We start from the raw sequence: 20,936 nt of genomic DNA, 5'->3' as shown, positions 1-20,936 counted from the left end.
GGTCGGGGGGTCTGGCTCTCTCCAGGCTCCGCAGACAATTTCAGAGGCAATTTTGTTTTTAAAATAGCCTTATAGCACTTATCTCTCTCTCAGGTGTCTCTGGGTTAGTACTGTACTAGATCAAAATTTGTAACTAGAGGAGTAGATTCTTTCTATAGAGTGACTGTCTGAGTTGCTATCAGCTGGCGTTGACGTCCGCTCTCCTGAGCCTCTGAGGGAATGGGCCAGACTTAAAGCAGATACCCTTCTCCTAGTGTCATACCCTCTACATGGAAGTTTTAACATTTCCAAAAATTCGCGCAAATTGTTTTCTCTTCTAATACGGTTGAATCCATTCCTGTGAAAAGACTAGCTGCGTGCACTTAAACTTAGCAGATCTGCATTGAAAGAATGAATTTGTGGTGCAGCTAACAAAGAATCACAAAGGGCACTTTCTGTTACTCCCTTTAAAGACAAGTGAATTGGATTTTGGGGGATGGCCCAGCATTTCGAGAGAAAGAACTGTGCTACAAAAGGAGTCAGAAAGCTGTTGGGGTGGGGGGGGCCTGGTAACTGGTCAGCTCCAGTTGGAAACGTGGCTTGTGCTCTGAGGGGCAGTGGGCACTGCAGCTGGGGTCACGGCCTGTGGAGTGGAGTGTCCTCCAGGACTGAGCTGACAGCCTGCTGCCCAGGTCCTGAGCAGAAGATTTCAGTTCATAGCATCCAGGGCCCTCCCCTTACCCTCTGGTTCCAAGAAGGAAAAACAGACAGAAGAGCCGATGGTGGCAGGTGCAGTGAGACCTCGGGGGTGGTGGAAGGACGATTTGCTGCAGCTGAGCTGTCACCGAGTTTCTAGTGGCCGAGGAAGGCATCCTTGCGTTCCTTCAGTAACCCTTCACCGGTGAGGCCTTCTGGGGTGGGTGCAGTTCCCAGTAATTCTGAGCCTTTCTGTTGGGAAGGTGTGGAAATGATAACCATTTCCTTTGTGTTAACCTGCTGGAATGGTGAAGAGATCCAGTCGTAATGATAGTCTGTAATATGCGGAGCACAAATTGCATCATTTAAATTGTGCAAATATTTAAAAAAAAGAAAACAAAAGGGGACACATACACCTCCACCCATCCCCGCTTTTATTTCCGTAAGATTCAGACTGCTTCCCATGACTAGATGTTGAATATAGATCAGCCCTCCTGGTTTTAGGATATTCAGGCCCGAATGGAAAGCTGAAGTATGCATTGACAATTAAATTGATTTTGTATGGTTTTCCCAAAGGGAAGTAGCACCTTCATTTTCCCTTACAGTAAGCACAGTGCATACTCATGTTTTTTTATTAGAGAAATTGTGGGTTTACAGAACAATCAGGCATAAAATACACGATTCGCATACATCGCCCTACCCCCAGCACCTTGCATTGGCGTAGATCATGTTACAATTGATGATAGCACATTTTTGTAATTGTGCTAATAATTGAAGCCCATGGTTTAACTTAGGGTTTACTGTGTACTGTAGCTCCATTGATTTTTTTTTTTAATATTTAGTCTGTCACGATATATAATCTAACACTTTCCCTTTTAATCATATTCAGATACATATTTCAGGGATGTTAATTGTGTTCACAATATTGTGCTACCCTCACCACCATCCATTACCAAAACATTTCCATCGTTCCAAATAGGAACCCTGCCCTTTGTGAGCCTTAACGTCCTATTCCCGAGCCCCACCCTGGTAACATATATTCTAGATTCTGACCCCCATGAGTTCTCTTATTCTGATTGTTTCAAATCAGTGAGCTCATAGAATATTTGTCCCTTTGTGTGTGGCTTATTTCACCCCATATGATGTTTTCAGGGTTCATCCATGTTGTCGCGTGTATCAGGACTTATCCTTCTTTACGACTGAATAGTATTCCACTGTGTGCACATACCACATTTTGTTTCTCCATTCGTCAGTTGGTGGACGCTTGGGTTGCTTCCATCTTTTGGCAGTTGTGAATAATGCTGCGGTGAACATTGGTGTGCAAATATCTGTTTGAGCCTCTGCTTTCAATTCTTTGGGGCATATACCTAGTAGTGGGCTTGCTGGGGCACGGGATCGTTCTAAACTGAGCTTTCTGAGAAAGCACCAAACTCTTCCACAGTGCTGCACCATTTTACATTGTCGCCAGCAATGAGTGAGTGTTCCTATTTCTCCACATCCTCTCTAACATATTTAATTTTTCATTTTTTAAATGGCAGCCGTTTTAATGGGTATGAAATGGTATTTTATTGTTGTTTTGATTTGCATTTCCCGGATGGCTAATGATGAGCATGTTTTCAAGTGCCATCTGTCCATTTTAATATCTTCTTAGGACAGATGTCTGTTCAAGTCCTTTGCCCATTTTTAAATTGGGATGTTTTTCTTTTTGTTGTTAAGCTGAAGGATTTCTTTAAATATTCTGAATATTAAACCTTCATCAGATTTGTGGTTTCCAGGTATTTTCTTCCATTGTGTAGGTTGTTGTTTTACTCTCATGATAAAGTCCTTTGAGGCACAGAAGTTTTTAATTTTGGTAAAGGTTTCATTTATCCATTTTTTCTTTTGATGCTGGTGCTTTGGGTGTAAAGTCTGAGAAACCATTGCCTAACACAAGGTCCTGAAGAGTTTGATAATTCTAGCCTGAATATTTCGGTGTTTGATCCATTTTGAGTTGATTTTTGTATATGGTGGGGGGTAGGATATATGCTCTTGTTTGAAAGAGAAAGAATTCCCTGTACTTGCTCTGTCAGCTGAGGGGCCTGGGAGCAGTGACGCCCCAGGAGCTCCGAGCACACCCGGCACCCAGGTCCTGGTCCCTAACCACCACTGTCCAGTGGGAGCCAGGACCCTGAGCATGGCTGTGCCCGGGAGTGGGCAGGAAGTGTGCAGAACCCGGAGCATCCCGTAGTGCCAGACACCAAGGGGGTGCTCAGCAAAGGAAGTACAGGGGTGGGGTATCAGACAGACCCAGCAGCCAAGTTAAAGAGCTCCCGTTAGCCAAAACTGGAACCATTTGAGCAAGAAAATCAAGTGGTATTGGATTGTAATCCAAAATATAAAATTTCCCTGAGTCCATACTGACATAAATAAATGATTGAATTACTACGTACCTCAGGAAGAAGAGACAAATCTGCCACACAGAAGACTCCCAAGTAATGTGTGCAGGTACTCCACCCCCAGCCTTAGGTGTCGGCTTCACTTGGTGACTTCCTTCCAAAGAGCACAGTGTGGAAAGAGAGAAAACCGGCAGCCGTGACTTCAGCCAGGAGGCCAAGGTCAACGTCAGCAGTGACCACGGTGCGGGTCCTTGATGGCATGGGATGAGAAGGGCGCGTTCCTTCTCTTTTCCTCCCCAAACCCATAACCCCAGCCCAGGCGTGAGGAAAAACAGCAGAGAAATCCCAGCTGAGGGGTGTCCTACAAAACATGTGCCCAGCACTCCCCCAGACGGTCAAGAAGAGGCCGAGAAACTGTCCCAGCGAAGAGGAGCCGAAGGAGACGTGGCAACTCATTGTAACGTGGGGTCCTAGATGGGGTCGTGGGACCGGGAAAGGACATTAGGGGAAACTGAGGAGATCTGAGTGAAGAGTGGAGTTCAGTTAGCAACAGTGTGTCCTCACTGCTTCATGAACTGTGACAAATGTACCACACTAATTAATGTAAGACTTTAAAGGGGGAGCTGGGTGTGGGTATATGGGAGCTGTGTTCCATCTTTGCAACTTTTCTGTAAAACTATTCTAAAATAATTTTAAGTTTATTAAGACCAGAAAAGGAATTTAAGGCACAGAAAACTACAAGAAGAAATTAAAATTTACAGAGACCTCTTCATCCAAGGGTCATTTCTCAGGGCAGCTTTCTAGACATGTTTGGTCTAAGAAAGGTGTGATGTGAGAGTTGTGGGATGTTTGCCTCAAAAAATAGAGCATGCAGCTGGCTGGGTTTTGTAAAGCTGGTCTGTGGCGACGACAACGAAGGCTCACGGCCCTGGGCCTTGTTTCAGAATCTCAGGAAAGTGAGCTCATCTTGTGACAACGCTCCTGGGCAAAGCGCTACCTGATTCCTGCCCGGCAGCCTTCATCCCATGTGTTGGGAAGGTGGCGGGAACTCCGACAGCCGGCAGGGTCTGAGGTGGAGGGTGGGTCTCGGGGATGAAGAGGCCCCTGTGTGGCACCAGGGGAGCCCCTTGGCCCAGAGCCGGGTCCCTGTGGAGGCCGCAGGCAGCTCTGAGGGCCAGGGCTTCTCAGGAGCCTGGGGCCATCGGGTTGGTGGACTTTTTTTTTTCTTTTTAATTTCTTCATTCTTAGTTAAATCAAACCACAGTTTTTTTATTATATCCATGAAGGTGAGGTCAGAACCGGACGGACTGAAGGCACAGCTCCAGTGTTTCAGGTGTTCTTTGAGGCTGGCATCCGAGGAAAGGCTCCTGAGTCACTTCCCTAAGAAGCGAGAGCCACAGCTGGGGGGCTAAGTGCCCAGTGCCCAGGGCAGCCCTGACCCCCTTTCCTTTTGCAGAGAGTCAAGAAGGACGTGGACAGAGGCATCCTGCATGCGGACATGTTCCAGCTCAGGTGCGAGGAGGACAAAGCAGGTGCGCGCACTGGGCGGAGCGGACAGTGGGCCACCTGCTGCGGTGGTGAGAGGCTGGGCCTTTGTTTCCCACCCATGGGCCGAGAAATGAAAGCACATCTTCCCTCCCTGGCAGAAAGCCCAGGAGCCCTGTGCCGGGAGCCGGGGGCTCTCTCTGCACCCCAGAGCAGCAGCCCCCACCCCCTAGACAATATCAAGATGCCGTCGTATATGGTGCGCAGGATGCTCTTTATAAGTGAACCGTGGATGCAGAAACGGCTGGGTGAGCGTCACCCTGCCCGCGTGAATGTTCTGGGCAAGCTGACTTAGATGCAGGTGATGCCAGTGCTTGAAACGCCTTTCTGGAGAGCCGCTGGGACGGAGGGAGTGGTTCCCGCTGCGGCATGCATGGGCAGTAGGAGTCCCACCAACAGGTGAAAGCCAAACACAGGCTCCCGAGTGCGGAAGGCAGACGGCGGTTGCAGGCGAGCGTGTTCTTCGAATGCAGCCGGCCAGCTGCTGTGCCTGGGGCGGGGACAGCGTGGCAGGGACAGGCCAGCCTGGGGCCACCAAGTGGCTTTTTAATGGAAGGGTGACTTTTGCAGTTCTCTCAAAAAATGCATTTCAGAAACTTGTTGGGAGTTTGTCAGGGCCCTGGGGATGACGGGCCTGCCACTGTCGGGGAATGGGGAGGGGAGGGCAGAGGGGTGGCCGGTCCTGGCAGGCTCTGGAAACAGCCACGCGCTTTGTGCAGTTGGGAGCGAAACGCGTGTCCTCAAAGGACTTGATTTATTGAGTTCAGAACCCTTCCGAGCATTCAGATTTCTAAAAGTTTTCATCCAAAATTTGCTTGCTTCCTAAAAATGGGGCAACAATACTTGTTTCCCTGGGATTTTTAAAGGAGCAGCTGGGACCACCCTCCTGGAAGCACCTGCCTGGGCTCCCTGCCGGCCCCTCCCTGTCACCCGGCTGCGTGGGGTCGTGCCGGAAGCCCTAGAGATGGATGCTCAGTGGCCTCTTTTCACTCTTTCTCAAGGATCATCTGAAATTGGGGGAGCCCTGCAGGCACGTAGCAGAGGGGGGTTGGAGAGGGAGGGAGAGGCTGCTTTTGAGTCACTTACTTTTTTAAAAACTTTTATTTGTTCTTTCTCAAGAACTGTGAATAATATTAGGATGTAGATTCTGCAATACTTATTATGGGGTTGAAATCCCCAGTGTTCATTTAAAAAAAAAACATAAACCTCCCTTTCAAAACATATATGTAGAAGGGAGTGATAGATTCTCATGGCCCAGCTGCCATGTCTTGGGGACAGAGGCCTGGGCCGGCAGCTAGGGGCTTGGGGGCTGCTGCCAGTTCTGTTCGTGGGTCCAGTCGCTCCCCTCACTGGTTGGCTCTCACTGCCCGCAGCTCCTGGTCCCACTCCAGAGTTCTTCAGGGCCTCTTGGGGAGCCCCGGCCGGGGTGACAGGGCTGGCTGCTGGGGACACCCCCCTGTCCTCAGGTGGGAGTGAGCATGGAGGAGCTTGCCCAGGATATGCGTGAGCAAGCGCACAGCGGAAAGCACAGTGGAAAGCGGGGCTCGGCCCCCACGGCCCTGGCTCGCCATGCCCATGGTATGAAGTACCTGGCACCCTGTGAGCCGAGACACACTGTGTGTGGAAACAGTGTACTGTGCCTGACTGTGTGCAGGGCCCTCTGATGTTCTGTCCTTTTCTGTTTCCTTAAAAACATACAGTGCTGGTTGTGGTGAGTCCATCCCATGGCTCACTTATGGGGTGAAGCCCGGAGTTGTGGCTGCGCTGTGCTGCTGGTGAATGGGAGGCCCCCGGGGTGGGGTCATCTGGGCCTTGGGTGGCCCCTGGGAGACTCTGGCCATCTGCTGCTTCTGTTGTGATTCTTTTAAAGTTCATGGGTGGAAAATTTAGTTCTTTTTTCTAGAAGTGGTGGAAATTGGCTCTTGCCAAGAAAGAAATCCATAGCAGAGATGTCGCCAGCAGCAGGACTGGTCAGCTCATGCAGCTGCAGGCATCAGAGGGACAAGGGGGAGACGGAGCCACCCCTGCCCTTCTGTGTAGAAGCTGCTCCTGCTCTGAGACCGCCTGGCCCTCGGTGGCACCTGTTTTAAGGACACGCTGCCGTCAGGCCTCTCCCAGCTCATCCCCCCTCCTCTAACAACAGCTGAACTTGCCCTCAGGTCGAGGTGTTTGGAGGGTGCATGGGTGGGGAAGTTACCTGAAGGCAGCCTGAACTTTGAGGGGCAGGATCAGCTGTTGGAGGGTGCGCTGAGCTGTTTGTCCATCTTCGGAGGGAGCAGAGCGAGAGGGGTTGGTGCTCCTGCCCCAAGCGGCTCCCTGTGCTCCCCGCCTCACCCTGTCTCCTGGTTTTCCTCCCGCAGGCAGGTGCTCGTGGACACGCGTGAACCCCTCTGGGGCCAGGCCCCCACCCCGCACGGGCTTTTCTGTGGCCGTGGCCCCTGGCCACCAGGTGCTGCTCTTCGGGGGCGTTTGTGACGAGGAGGATGAGGAGAGCCTGGAGGGCGACTTCTTCAACGACCTGCACTTCTACGACGCCACCAAGAGCCGCTGGTTTGCAGGACAGCTGAAGGTGCGGGTGTGTCCGCACAGAGCCCCTCGGCCATGGGCGCCGCGTGCCCTGGGCAAGCCGTCCTGCCGGGGCATTCTCTGGCCTGTCCTGCTGCGGGCCGGATGCTTCCTTCCGACAGCTTCCCCGTCAGTCCCTCTGTGTCTAGTGTGGTGAGGGTTTGTTCGAGGTGCTGACATAAACTTGAACTGCTCTCTAGTTTCCTGTCCCCATTTACTGTCATTGTCAGAAGAGCCAAGGTTCCACGTGACCCGCCCTGCTGCCCAGGACCAGCCAAAGCAGGCAGCACGGCACAGGGTGGCCCCGGGGCAGAGTCCCCCAGCAGGCCGTGGGGTTTGGGTAGTGCTCAGGCTGGCCAGCCTCGGAGGCAGCCCAGGCGAGACCCCCTGCAGTAAGCTCCCTGGGTGGGCTGCAAATTGATAACACAGTAGGGCCTCTTTCCAGATTCACTGTCCTCTCTAGGTTTTTACTTTTAAGAAATGACACCAAACAAAGGCTGCGGAGGATTCTGTTTTATGGCTTCTCTCAGAGAGAGGCAAACTCCAGCAGGTGGATTTGTGCAGCCGTTCATCGAGGACCCAGAGAGTGTTCTTTGACGTTCACAATTGCTCAGTGTCGGAGACGCAGCTCGGCTTGTAGAGGCCTGGGCTTCAGATCTGGCTTCAGGTGGTGGTGGTGGCCTGGAGATGGTGGGGTCGGAAAACTTGGGAATAGCTGGGCAGTATGATCTTGAGACCAGCACTCTGAGAACATGAAGAGGGGGCAGGACCTGCAGAGTCTCCCCATGACACTGCCAGGGAGCATGCTGGAGAGGCTGACAATGTGCAGAAAGTGGGAGGGCCTCTGCCTACAGAAGGCAAACGGAGGAGCTCGCTGCTGTCAGCTTTCTGATCAGGAAGGCCACGCGTCCCGGCAGGGCGTTTCTCGGGAGCTGTGGCTGTTGAGTGTGTCGCTGCTGCCAGGCCAATGGCACAAGTTCCTGTGACGTGTCTTAATTTTCCAAACTGCTGTGAGTCGGCCCTTGGGGGTTCGTTTGAGTTTCCCAAGACAAGCCTTTCAAGGCCCAGTGCTTTGCTTCTGGTTTCTGGTGTGCCCTTCCCAGCCTCTTAGTGATGGAGTGATGTTTCCCAGTAGTGGCCTGCGTTCAGCACTCAGTGACTTGGTCTTGGCTCTGTGAGGAGGGGGTGGCAGAGTGAGGCCCCAGGCAGCCGGCAGTGGCCCATCCTTCCGCCCTGGTCCCATGGCTCTGCTGTGGACACTGCAGCGGCTGTGGCCCTCTGGTCCCGTGACTGGCGATGCGGCTGGCCCAGAGCTCCAGGCCCTCGAGAGCACACACTTGCCGTGTGGGCCCGGCCCTCCGTATGCCTAGAGAGCAGGCCCTGCCCTTCAGCCTCGCCCTGCTTTTTCCTTCTGCCAACAGGGACCAAGGTCCGAGAAGAGGAAGTGCCGGCGAGGCAAGGAGGAGGAGCCCGAGGCAGGTGGCCAGCAGCACCGTGAGGACACCAGCACCCAGCAGCCCCTGGAGGTGGTCAAGGAGGTGGTCACGGAGGATGGGACCGTGGTCACCATCAGACAAGTGCTCGCGGCGCCCAGCCCCATGGAAGGGGCGCACTGCCAAGATGAGGGCGGCTCTGCGGAGGCTGGTGGGCCCGTGGTGGAGCCGAGCCCCCGCTCCAACGCCCTGCTGGCCGTGAAGCACGGGGTGCTCTACCTGTACGGCGGCATGTTCGAGGCTGGCGACCGCCAGTTCACCCTCAGCGACTTCTACTGCCTCGACCTGCACAAGATGGAGGCGTGGAAGGCCCTGATGGAGATGGACCCGAGTAAGCGGGCTGGGGCTCCAGGCGGGGTCACCCCTTGACCGCGTCTGCCCATGCAGAGGACCCTCGCCTCCCTGCCTCTGTAGTCAGGTGGGGGTGGAGGGTCTAGGGAGGATGGGCATAGGCCCTGACTGTGGAGTGGCCTGGCGGGGCGGTGACGGGCCCGGGGGAGCCTTCCTGGGCGGGGTGGGGGTGGGGGTCACTGCACGTGGATCCAACAGGAGTGTCCTCCTCAGGCCGCCAGAGCCCACTCGTGTGCAAGAACCAGACCAGGAGCCCATTTCTCTCGCATCTCAGGGACCTTCTGATTTCAAACCTTTGGGCCTAGTTTATGCTCTGATCTAAAAGTGCATCTTTTTCCTTTAGTCCTTCCTTTCACATTTTACCATTTTGTGAAAGAAGCAGACCACTATGATGCAAGTAACTGCTCCTTTTAAGACGAGAGAGTAAAGAGAAGCAAAGCCCGTGTTCCGGGAAGGCAGTGCACATCCGCACAAGGGGAAATTGCTTAATATAACGACAGTAACTAGTAAAGTTCTGAGCAGAAGCAGAAAATCTCAGAGTGCCGCTCCTTCTAAGTGGGCAGGCTGGGGCTGTGTTTCCGCCAGTCTCAGTACCTTCCGTCCCGCCTCTCGGCTTCAAAATTTGGGAAAACATGAGCTGTTTGCTTCGAGGGTCCCCCTGTGCTCTGGGGTTGGGGGAGCTGGCGCCCGTGGTATGTCTTTGTGGGGGGAGATGGAGCCCCCACGGGCAGCAGTGGCGTTTGCAGTCTTCCCCTGGGGTTCCCGGGCTTCACTGGAAACCCACGTGTGCTCGTTCTTGCTTTTAAAGAAACCCAGGACTGGCTGGAGGAGACAGACTCGGAAGATGACAGCAATGAGGTGGAGGAAGGGGACGAGGAGGACTCCGAGGAGGACGAGGAGGACACAGGTGAGGGGCGATGTGCGGGGGTGCTGGTGCTGCCAAGGGGATGCCTGCCAGGCCGGGCTGGAGGGGGGATGGGGGACTGGGGCCCCTGGCCTGGCACGTCCAGCACTAGCACGCCCGCCCCACCTCAGAGCCCGTGCGATGCTCCTCTCCCCACAGCCAACTCGTATTGCACACAAGAGACTATGGTTTAGTTAAATTTGTGTTAAAACTTGACTGTGTGCTCTCTAGGCCAGCTTACTTTTTTTTAAGATATATTTATGACTAGCGCACTGGGCTGCTGGCTGCTTGCAGTGCTACCATCACGATGCGTCTCTGGCCACCATCACTGTAAACTGGGCTCCCCATTAGGTCATGTGCCCCCTGCCCTGCCTTCCGCAGCGTCTTCCTGGACTGAAGGCATTTCTCTTTCTTTCCCCCGCTGCGCTCCTGTCAAAAGAGGAGCAGCCCTCGCCGGCAGAGCCTGGTGAGCAGCTTGCTGAGTAGCTGACACGCATGGAGCTGCCCACAGCGCAACTCGTCCGGGACAGCGCGGGGCTGGGTGTGAAGGGGAGGACGGTGCTGAGAGCAGCCCACGCCACGGCGAGAACTTTTTTTGACAATTCAGTTTCAGATGCTACGTGGAGACAAAAGTAATTAAGTTGAGAAAGTGTGGCTGATTTCCTTTGGCTTTCTGGGTGTAACTGAAATAAATTGGATTTGTAACAAGGTGGCCGCAAAGGTGGTTGTGTGTGTGCAGCCCCAGGTCACGGCAGGAGCTCCAGTGCGCAGAGTCCAGTCTCCTTGTGGGGCGGGCCCCGGGTGAGATCACCCCACAGGCGGCTGAGACCCCAAGGATACGAACCTGCAGGAAGGACTTCCCTGGTCTAGAAAAACTGGAATATGTTAGGCTTTGTGGGGCACAGTTTCTACAAAACAAGGAGTTTTCACAGAAAAGTTCTGTTTAACCGTACATCGATTGGGGAGTGTCTCTTCTCTGCTTTGTGAAAATTGGCAACAGCAGACCAGTTTGTGTAAACCCTTTCTTCGTTCACTCTAAATTAGAGCCCTTTGGTGGGAACAGTCTGCTCTCCCTGCCCCCCCACTTGACCGTGCCCTTCGGGTGCTTGCCCAGCTCCTCGGGACTCTGTTTGTTCCAGAGTGTCCTTACGGCAGGGACAGTGGACTCGTCTCTGTTCCTTTCCTCGCAGGGGTTCGGGTTGTCACTTAGAGAGGGACAGAGCCAGCCCCGTGTCCTCACACGGCGTGGGGCCCAGCTCCGCTTGCTGTGGATGGCTGTGTGCGTGATCTCGCGGTGGCTGGGGACTGCCCCGAGGTGAGGGACCCGAGGCCAGTTTCCATTCACATAATTGGTGTCCAAGTTGGGCACTTCCTCTTCCTTGATCCTCACAATCAGTGAGAATGGGGGAATGCCTGGTTTTCAGTTTTGGGGCTGTGTTCATTACCTTGAAGTTAAATAGGAAAGCAAACCTTGGCCAAGAGAAGAGTGAGCCCCTCTTTAGGGCCGAGGCGCTGAGTGTCCCCAGAAGCCGCCTGCACTCACCAGGAGGGCACCTGGAGCCAAGCTCTCCCCCAGGACCCAGGGGCTGGGCGTCCTGACGTGCAGGCTCCTCGGGGTCGCCTCCCAGGGACCCCCACCCTCCTGCTCCAAGGCAGCAGGCAGACCCCCAGCGTCCGCAGGCAGAGCCCGGGCATCGGCAAGGCCAAGGGGACCAGCACAGCCCAAGGCCCCGCACGCTGCACTTCCCTCTCCCTCACCTGGGAGGGGAACCGGGGCGCTCGAAAGCTGCTTGGACAGGGGACCCTCGTGGTGGCTGTCATGGTGTGCCCCTCAAAGGGGATACTTGCCTGCTGCGTCATCCTCCTGGTGGCTCTCCCAAACGCAGTGCTGGGTCGGAGGTCGGGGGACCGGCAGCTTTAGCCCCCCGATGGCGAGCACACAGACTGAGTGCGATGGGAATTTGGGGAGTGGGCACGGCGACTCCAGCGTCTGTGTTTGTGGCTCCTTGCCCTGAGGGCCGGGGCAGGCCGTGTCTTCTAAGATGCCCAGGCTCAGTCTGGGTGGGGGTTCTGGGCAGGGCTAGGAAGTCGGCGAAGGCAAGCGCAGGAGGGCACCTCTGACCTCGGGCCACGTGCCAGAGTGTGCAGCCGCTGCTTTCTCGTGCTGCTGCTTCCGGAGGAGGAAGTGACCCAGAGCTTGTCTGCTAACGGGTGCCTGTCTCATCAGAGACGATGTTTTTTTCAGAGGAGCTGGTCGCCAGGTGAGATTGGAAGGAAGAAGAAATTTTGGAATCAACTAAGCTGAAAGAGATAAAATGAAACCGAAAGAAGGAACTTCTTGCACGAACAAGTCTCTGTATTTTGCTACCATGGCCTGAGGGCTATTGCTGAAGGTGCAGTTTGCGTGAAAAGCAGGACGGAGGATTCTGGAAAGAAGCTGCCTCTGCTGTCCCTGCTGTGATGAAAACACCACAAAGGCAAACCTCAAATGTACAGCAGCCGGGGACAGGTGGGGACGGAGCTGGGGCCATCAGCGCGGAAAGCACCGGGTGCTTCTGGGGCTGCTGCACTGCATAGCTGGGATGCTGGGCTGTCACCGTAGCAACGAGTGGCCAGTTGGAAGTTAACATGCCCGGGTGTTGCCGAAGCCAGAACCGCTGGGAAATGCTGCCTTCGCGTCTGGGAGGGGCTCCGGGCAGTGACACCAGTTCTGGCCCGCTTCCCGGCTCTGGTGAGCCCAGCCCTCATCTCCAACCCATTTGATGGGCTCTGCCCTCTCTCCTTGGTGCTGTGAGCTGCCCCCCTCCACCACGCATATCTGTGACTGCACACGGGCACATGCACACCCTCAACACGTCCCCAGACTGCAGTAAGGGGAGAGAAGGGGAGGCTCCGGCCCCGTGTCTACCTCTGCCTCCCGCAGTTGTGGAGCTGGCCACGCAGGCCACATGGGGGACGGTGGATCCTAGGGGCTTGTCCAGAGACGCTGACTTCAGGGAGTTGGGCTGAGTTGCACAAAATCAAGGGAACCACCAGTTCCGTGGCGAAGTCTTCATCATTCAAAGATTTTTCCCTTTTTTGGATGTGATGATGGTGGTTATTGCAATTCAGTTTCAGACTTTTTACTGAATTGATATGAGCAGAAGTCAGTGGCTAAGGGACAACTGGAGAAGGATTGAGAGACCAAGTGCTAGAAGAAGGGGCCTGAGTTGCAATTGGTGAAGGGTGACCTCGCTGATGGGCGAGCCCCCCGGAAGCCTGCGCCAGAGAGTGAGGCCCCGGCTGGCAAGAGACAGAGTGCACGTAGGACAGGGCTCCCACTCGGAACACCACTCAGGCCTCCTGCGGAGGGGACAAGGTGACAAGCGTGGAAGCTTTTGTCAGAAGACTGTGTCGGGGACACCGCTGTCCCTTAGGAAAGGGGTGGCCCGAATCCTCACACACCTCGCGGGGGCATCCCAGTCAGTGCTGCTTCCCGGGCGTCATAAATCAGGAAGCGAAGCTGCGTGTGTCAGCCACGGCTGTCAGGGACCAAGCCGCCTTTTATCAGCCCAGATGGGTTAATTGTGTAATGATTACAGATTACAGTCAACATTTCTACTTCAAAAAAATACTCCAGCAGTGCCACTCTAATTGAGGCTGAGCCCGCTCCCCACCAGCATCTGAGGGGGTGTCCCGAGGCAGCCGAGGTGTTGACTGGCATGGCAGCTGCTGCAGACGCGGGGACCCGCCACTGGGCAGCAGCCCCCGGACCCTCCCACCGGGTGCAGGCCAGCAGGTGCCTGAGAGCCGCGGCTGGTGTGACCGTTGGATTGGGGGCCAGTTGGAAGAGTGGGAGCAGAGCCAGGAGCAGGGAGGGGGCTGGCTGTGGACTCAGGTGAGGGGCCTCCCTCCAGAGGCAGGGGTGGGTGAGTTTCTCCCTGAGGGAGGTGGGGCGGGGGACTTAGGCAGGCAGGGCGGGGCAGGGATGGAAGGAGTGACTTGAGTTGAAAAGAAAGACACTGGGTAGGACCCCATGAAAACGAAGTTACGACGTTGAAACCAGTTTTTAAAATCCTGTACTGCGAGGTCTCCAGGGCAGTGTACACCCAATTCCCCGTGTCCTCTGTTAGTTGACAGCGGTATGCAGATCCCACAGCCGGGGCCTGCGGTGCTGGACAGGACTCAGCCCCCCTGGCAAGTTCCAGGTAAGGCAGGTGAGGCCTGGGGTGGGGGTTCCTTTACCCCGTGATGGGCGAGTGAGACCACGGAATTGTGTAGAGAATGCCAGCACGGGGGGAGGTGGGGGGCCCCTGGAGGTTGGTGCCACCCGGCTTTTCCTGCTCGGACATTAACAAGCCTCTCCACGAGGTGCAGAGATGCTGTCGGGTAGCATAAGCTCAGTGCCCGAAAAAGGAATTTGCATTTATCCATCTTGTAGTTTTGGCAATAGAAGGAACTTCCAGTAAAAAAACACAACAAAACTGGATTTATAATGAGATGATCCAAATTCTGCAAAGTTTCAAATGAAGCTTTTATTACTAAAGGGAGCAAAAATGTGGTTGAATCTCGACAGTGTCCCTTACACGCCAATAATGAAGTATCTAGTAATGGTATGATTGAAACAGTTACATTCATTAACGAAAATTATTTTATTTTCATTTTGTAAGTAACCAAGCTAAACAAACAAAAAGGCCGAGGTAACTCTTTCAGCTACTTGATCATCAATAAAAAAAATCAGAATATATTAAACATTCCCTTTTCATCAATGCACAAAGTAATTGCACCGTATTAGCATGCACCAGGAAAAAAATTTTTTTTAAAAAGTAAAATGCAGATTAAGACTATTTTACGTTAGAATTCACAAAAAGGCATCGACGTCAGAGTTAGTGGTTTCATGTCTAGAGTAAGGGCAGGTGCTCACGTGGCCCTCACCTGAACCATGAGTGTGCATATTGGAGTTTTGTTTATTTCCATCAGGCTACATCGGGTGGTGTTTCTTTGGAAATGGGTGAATGGTGCAAATAAGCGAAGTCCAGCTATAGAATGAGGATTAGCTCGGCGAGTGGCAGGGAACCTGTAGACCAGCTGTCGTGGTGCACCAGCAGGCACGAGAGGTGCCACTTTCCGTGGGCCGCGCCTGCAGCCAAGACCTTCCGAGGGGAGCCCTGCTGGGCGAGCAAGGGGCGCCACCGCATGGCCCTGGGGAGGGCACCCCGGCCACCGCCTGGGGGGTGAAGGTACAGCTCAAAGCTGTTCTGATTGTGGCAGTGACGGTGCTGGACAGGGCAGGTGCCCCTTCCGAGGAGGTGTAGGGTCAGCAGGGGCTGTGTTGGCACACGGGGGGCCCAGGAGCTTCAAGGGACGCTTCTGCCCTCAGGCGCAGCCCCTGCAGGGCCCAGCTCTTCTCCCCCTGCGCCCCCACACCTGCCTCTTCCCAGTCTCTGGAAGAACCTGCTGGGCGACTGACCTCTTTGACCACCGTCCTGCCTTTTTACAGACTCAGTCTGGTACGGGAGAGTCGCTATTGAAGATGAGCGGGCTGGGTAAGATACCTGCCCATTTGAAATCATCTGGGTGTGTCTTAGAGGGGAAGACACTTTAGTTGCGTACGTGATGTTACCGCACAGGGATGGACACGGGGTCGGGTGCTCTGGTGTCATCCAGCTGGAAGAACTAGGATGGGCGGTACCTGGGACCCGACGGGCTTGCTGGTGCCTTTCTGGCAGGCGTGGGCAGCGGCCAAAGGGCAGACACCCACAGGGAGAGGCGTCTTCTGGCCAGAGAGGCCTGTCTCTGTGTCACAGCTGCTGCCGGCAGTGGCCTGGTGCAGTGGGACTGGGAGGACTATGTGTGATGAGGGTGTGTGTACAGAAAGTACAGTGACGTTTTTGTCTGACATACACCACCTTTCTGTTACATGGTGGGCCTGGCAGGGGGTGTTGTGTGGGCCGGTGAGGCCAGCACTGAGGTAGTGGGCGAGATTGGCTGCCACAGCCCACCTCGCCGCCCTCTGCCATCCTGGGCCCCGGGAACGCCCCGACGCACGTCCAGAGCCGTGCTTTGGTTCTCGGCCGTGGACCGCCTGCTCACCCAGGGCTTCCGAACAAGCTGGAACCAAGCCTGTTCTGCCCCATTTGTATCTCAGCACTTCGCCTTGGGGGTTTCGTGCAGAAACTGAAACTGGCCGGGCTAAAGTTCTGGGGAATGTTTAACCATCCTCCAAGCAATAGCTGCGGTGGCCCTTGGGGATTTTCACCTGCCCCTAAAGCACCGACGCCCTGGCCTGGCTGGGCGATTCCTGTCAGCTCCGCCCTCCACGAGCCACACGGGTGAGGCCTTCCCTCCAGAGCCTCCCATAGGTGCAGGCCACCCCACGCTTGCCGGGTCCTCGAGGTTTGTGCCCCACGTTTTGGGCTTTACCTTACGTTTTCATACCTTTGAGACACGCCATGTATTTCTTTAGTTCACGTTTTCCAGGCATACGGACACTAAAAATACAGCTTAGCTGTTTTTTTGTTTTTCTTTTTTTTTTGAACAAAGGCATCTGCATGACTGCTTTTAAGGCTGTCAGCAACATTTCTTGGCACTTGTGGGTCAGAGTGTCATTTTCGGTCTCTCTGCCTAGTGACAGCATCGCCTCATGTGTGGCTGGCCCTGGTAAGGGAGCAGGACAGGCAGGACGACTGGAATTCACTAACGTCGGAGTTCCGGCCTTACACCTTTTTCTTCAACTGAAATCTTGACCCTGTTACTTCACTTCCATGCTTAACTGAATAAAGGCAAGTGGTCACCCCAGGAGGGCCTGGAGATGAGCACAGAAGTGCGTCCGTTGTGGCGTGTACGCAGAGGCAGAAACGTAGACTTTTGTTGGCTGCACCCAATAAACCGTCAAAGAGGAATCAGGTCGCAGAGGCGGCTGTGGAGACCGAGTCTGCACATGGAGTGGGCACCTGGGGGGTGAGTTTCTGAGACCAGAGGCAAGAAAGGTTGGAAGACAAGAGCTCTAAGGAGCTGAAGAAACTGAGCTTAATCTAGAAAAGAGAAGGTTGCGCCTCAGCCTTAACCTTGAAAAGTGTTTTATGTTGCATTTGAAAGTGAGACAAGCAGCTGCTCCACAGACACATGGGAGGGGGCAGTGGCCGGGGGTGTGTTACCCTAGAACAGCTCGGGAGGGAGGCCGGTGCCCTCGGCGCCTGAGGGGACTTGGGCTGGGGGCTCCCGGGGGCTCTTCTGTCCCCACGGGCCCTGACACGAGCTACTTCGGGAGGCAAGACCCTGCTGAAGTGACACTGCAGCAACTCCAAGATGCCTCGGAGTCTTTAAACAAGGGTCCGAAACCCAAATATAAAAACCAACAACTCATTTTCTTTCACTTACTCCAAAACATTCCTCCATTCTGACGATTCTGTGATGGCTTGGTCCAAACATCCCCACAGGGACTCACAGGCCGGGCTTTGGTTTCTAAGTAGGCGGCCATGTAACCTATTGTCCAAACCTGGGCTTCTGGGAGGGAGAGGGCAGTTAGCAGTCACGCCGGGACAACTGCAAGCCGGGGCTCGAAATCGGGGAGTCTGAGGGCTGGGGAGCCCCGATCCGGGGCCTTATTCATGCTCCTGGGGAATCTAGGGTTTGGGCCATAGGAAATGGCCCATTCCCCTAGTATGTGTGTGTTTATTCATACCTCAGAAAATGGAGTTTAAAAAAAGAAAGAACCCTCATTGTCAGTAGGAAGACGTGGTTGTGGAGGCGGGACGCTGCATGGAAGCCCCGGGGGTCTGAGTCTTCCCCCTGCTCATGATTTGGGGAACTGGCGTTGCATTTCTGTGGCTCCACTACATTTTTCTACATGTACAGTTTTACTTGTCCGTTGTTGCAGTTGAGGTATTCATGCAGCCCTAAATCTCCGGGGAGCTTGTGTGCCAATGATCACAAAACTTAAACACAAAAGAATGGATAAGGGGAATTTTTCAGTTGTCAGGAATTATCCAAGCATTTCATATGCACTAAATGACCCTCAGAAAGCAGAAGTAAACCTGACATTTGTAGTGTCCTCAGTGTTTCATGAATGAAACAGGTAAACCACAGGTACGACGTTACCCGAGGCCCTTGGGGCCCAGGGGCTTTTCCAGCTCTTAGGACAAAGTGTGCGTGCGGGTTTCCCAGACTGGAGGGTGGTGGGAGGTGAGTGCCCAGGGGCCTGGGCTGCAGTTGGGCACTTTGAGAAGCCCCTTAATTTCTCTGCCTCTCAGTGTATCAAGCCTGGAACCCAGAGGAGACTGCTCGGGGAGAACATGACTGTTACAGTACGGCTTTGGGTGTTAATTAGAACTCATGAACTGGGAGCTGCGTTGAGCACATCCGATCTGCCTGACCGTCCTGGTTCCCTGTCCAGCTCCACCTGGTGCCCACCGGGAAGGCTGACGGAGAGAAGCAGGGCAGCAGGAGAAGGCGGCCACACGCTTGTCGGGTCCTGCAAGGTAGGGAGGGCAGGAGAGCGGAGCAAAGCCCACCTGTCGTCACACCATCTGCAAACACTCCCTGGCATCTTAGTCTCGACTGAACCTATCCGCGTGTGCTGGGAGCGTGGGGTAGCAGCTCTGCCAGCAGGAGGGGCAGCTGGGGCCAACTTGGCTGTCACCGCTGTACCTACTGGCCGCTGGGCAAGGTGTGAGGGGACCTGGCTGGTACTGGGTGACCCCTAGCCATGAAACCACTAGAGCCTCTATTTAACAAGATGCATTTTGTGCTGTGGCTTGTGGACATCTTGGTCTCTCCTGGTGTGTTTGCAAGTAAATGTGTGACCTGTGTCTGCAGTGCAGTTTTGTGTCATGCAGTACCGGAATGTACAAAAGAAGTCTCTAGAATCTTTACAAAGAGTTGCAAACAGAATTACAAAGTCTCCCAGCACGGGTGGTTCTTAGAGCTGCAGGGAACAGGGATCTGCATTTGGTTCACTTCAGGTCTGCAGCAACCACTCAGTATTAAAAAAGAACAGAAAAGATGTACAAAAAAATATCCCTTTAGAAAGCGTATCTGCATCACCCACTGAGCCTCCCTTGCCTGTGTCCCCCGCCTCCCAAAAAAGACCCTCCAGCTAAAACCAAGAAGAGACGGGGAGTTGAACGTATAACGAAAAAAAAAAAAACTGAATTTAACTGGAACATGCTCTAATCTTTAGTTTATTTCTGGTTAAAAATATAGCAATCCAGTGCAGTGTGGTAAAGAAATCTGCTCGAAAGGTAGCAGAGAAACAGCTAAACATAAGCAAAGCAAGGCAGATCTGTGAGCCGGGCTGCACCCAAAGACTGTGAGAAACCGCCCTGAGGGCCTTCCCGGGCGTGGGCTTGGGCACTGAGCACACACCGGGGCCAGCTGTCCCCACGGCTCGGCACGCAGGCCACGCAGACATTCTGGCATGCCTCGTTTCGGCGGGAGGGTGGGACAGCGCTGGTACAGAAGGAATCTGTTTTCATCTGACTGAAATGAGTTATGATGGACAATCTGGGGGTGGGGAGGGGTACGCCACAGTTGCTCAGGAAGTTTCAGGCCACTGAGTGTCAACCACGTTCCTGTCCTCTGGCATGGGGTGGGAACGAGGCACCTGAATGGCATGTGCCTGTCACGGGCAGGGCCAGGCAGGCACGGTACAAAGAAATTAAAACTGGCAGAGTCCAGCGACTCCGCAGGAAGAAATGCATCACCAAGGGGCTGCCGTCTACCCGGGGCCTCGGGAAGCCTGCATTACATCCTGCATACAAAGTGCAGAAGTGCCACATGCTCAGAGCCCAGGGATGAGAGCGGAGGCTGGCTGTGGCCAGGTGAGCCCCACCTGCCCCCACACCTGGCCTGACCTCGGACAGCCCGCTGGCCTCACGGCACAGCTCCCCCAGTGGCTGGTGGCAGATGGGACGGGGCAGACACACGAGTTGGAGAAAGACCTGGGACAAATCAGGATTTTGCTTTGTTTAAAAACCCAAGGGTGGGGATTGGGCTTCTTGAGGAAAGACAGGGCCTGGCGAACATCTGGTTGGATGGGGAAGAGAAGGCGTGTTTCTCTCTCCGCCGGAAATCTGCAGGGCAGAATGAACCCAGAAGGCCTGGTCTGCCACCGGCTGGGAGGGACAGCCCCTGCCCCCTGCCTTATGCCCAGACATGTCACCGGACCATTCCAGAACGCAGAGGAAAACAGTCGACTTTTCACATCTGTGCCTGGCACAGCTGGATGCAGGTTTCCTGAGCTTCTGCACTGGCTGCTGCCTCCTTCCATGTCCCAGACAGGGACCGTGAGGATGACGGTGACGTGCCGGATCCCTTCTCTCTCCTCGTCAAGCTGGGAGGGTCGGCGTGCTGGCCACCTTCTGCCATGCCACACAGCGGAGGGTTACACAAGCAGAGAATTTTGGCTAAAATCCAAAAAACATTACCCAGAAAAAAAGGCAAACTGTGAGTAATACCCAATCATGTTCTCCTGTGAAAAGACTTGGAAGTTTTGTTGGACTGTTCCCTTCTTGTTGTTTTGCATTATTTCCCCCTTTTGTACACACTGTTGATTTTGCTACCGTGACAATCTCAGATGAAAAAGTTAATAAACAAGATGGCGACTCCGATGTTCAGCAAAATCACCATGGCCACCAGCACGGGGGCCGAGCCCTAGGAGAGAAAAGGAGAGGTGGGTTGTAAGGTCACCGGTGGCCACACCCCACCCCCAGAGAGGGAAGGGGAACAGATCATTTAATAAACCGTCAGATACTCTTCAGAGCTTAAACGGAGAGGAGCCCCCCGCTTGCTCAGAAGTCTCAAGCTGCAGGTCTGGAATTCCTTGGGGCTTGTCAAGAACAAGGCAGGTTGTTACAGAGACGGCCTGTGCACGCCTGCCCCATCCCTGCCAGGCACTGCTGCGCACGGTCACTGAGCCCCCACCCGGGACAGACCTGCCGCCCTCCCGCCCAGCCACCAGGGTTTGCACTCGAGGGCCCGGTGCTTGCACACCGCTGCCGCTGTCTCCCACCCACCCTCCCGGAACAAGCAGAAGCACCTTCCCACCAG

The 20,936-nt window shown here is 54.4% G+C and overlaps 2 protein-coding genes across 5 annotated transcripts in view; one reads left to right on the top strand and one right to left on the bottom strand.

The window, feature by feature from the left end:
- The window catches only part of KLHDC4 (kelch domain containing 4), a 117,181-nt gene extending 106,561 nt beyond the window's left edge, over positions 1 to 10,620 (top strand). For all 4 annotated transcript variants that reach the window (XM_037816429.1, XM_037816428.1, XM_037816426.1 and 1 more), the window contains 5 exons: positions 4,507 to 4,582; positions 6,956 to 7,164; positions 8,582 to 8,984; positions 9,813 to 9,911; positions 10,348 to 10,620. In XM_037816429.1, coding sequence (XP_037672357.1) covers positions 4,507 to 4,582; positions 6,956 to 7,164; positions 8,582 to 8,984; positions 9,813 to 9,911; positions 10,348 to 10,394 — 834 coding nt within the window. In that variant the 3' untranslated portion in view covers positions 10,395 to 10,620. The remainder of the gene's footprint in view (positions 1 to 4,506; positions 4,583 to 6,955; positions 7,165 to 8,581; positions 8,985 to 9,812; positions 9,912 to 10,347) is intronic.
- An 8,420-nt stretch (positions 10,621 to 19,040) lies between these two features.
- Positions 19,041 to 20,936, bottom strand: part of JPH3 (junctophilin 3) — a 77,722-nt gene continuing 75,826 nt past the window's right edge. The window contains 1 exon segment of the mRNA XM_037816425.1: positions 19,041 to 20,540. Within this exon segment, the coding sequence (XP_037672353.1) occupies positions 20,460 to 20,540 (81 nt within the window). The 3' untranslated portion in view covers positions 19,041 to 20,459.

This window comes from Choloepus didactylus, chromosome 22, assembly GCF_015220235.1.
Source record: "Choloepus didactylus isolate mChoDid1 chromosome 22, mChoDid1.pri, whole genome shotgun sequence".
Taxonomy (NCBI): domain Eukaryota; kingdom Metazoa; phylum Chordata; class Mammalia; order Pilosa; family Megalonychidae; genus Choloepus; species Choloepus didactylus.
The sequence above is the reverse complement of the archived record's forward strand: the minus strand, read 5'-3'. Positions and strand labels throughout refer to the sequence as shown.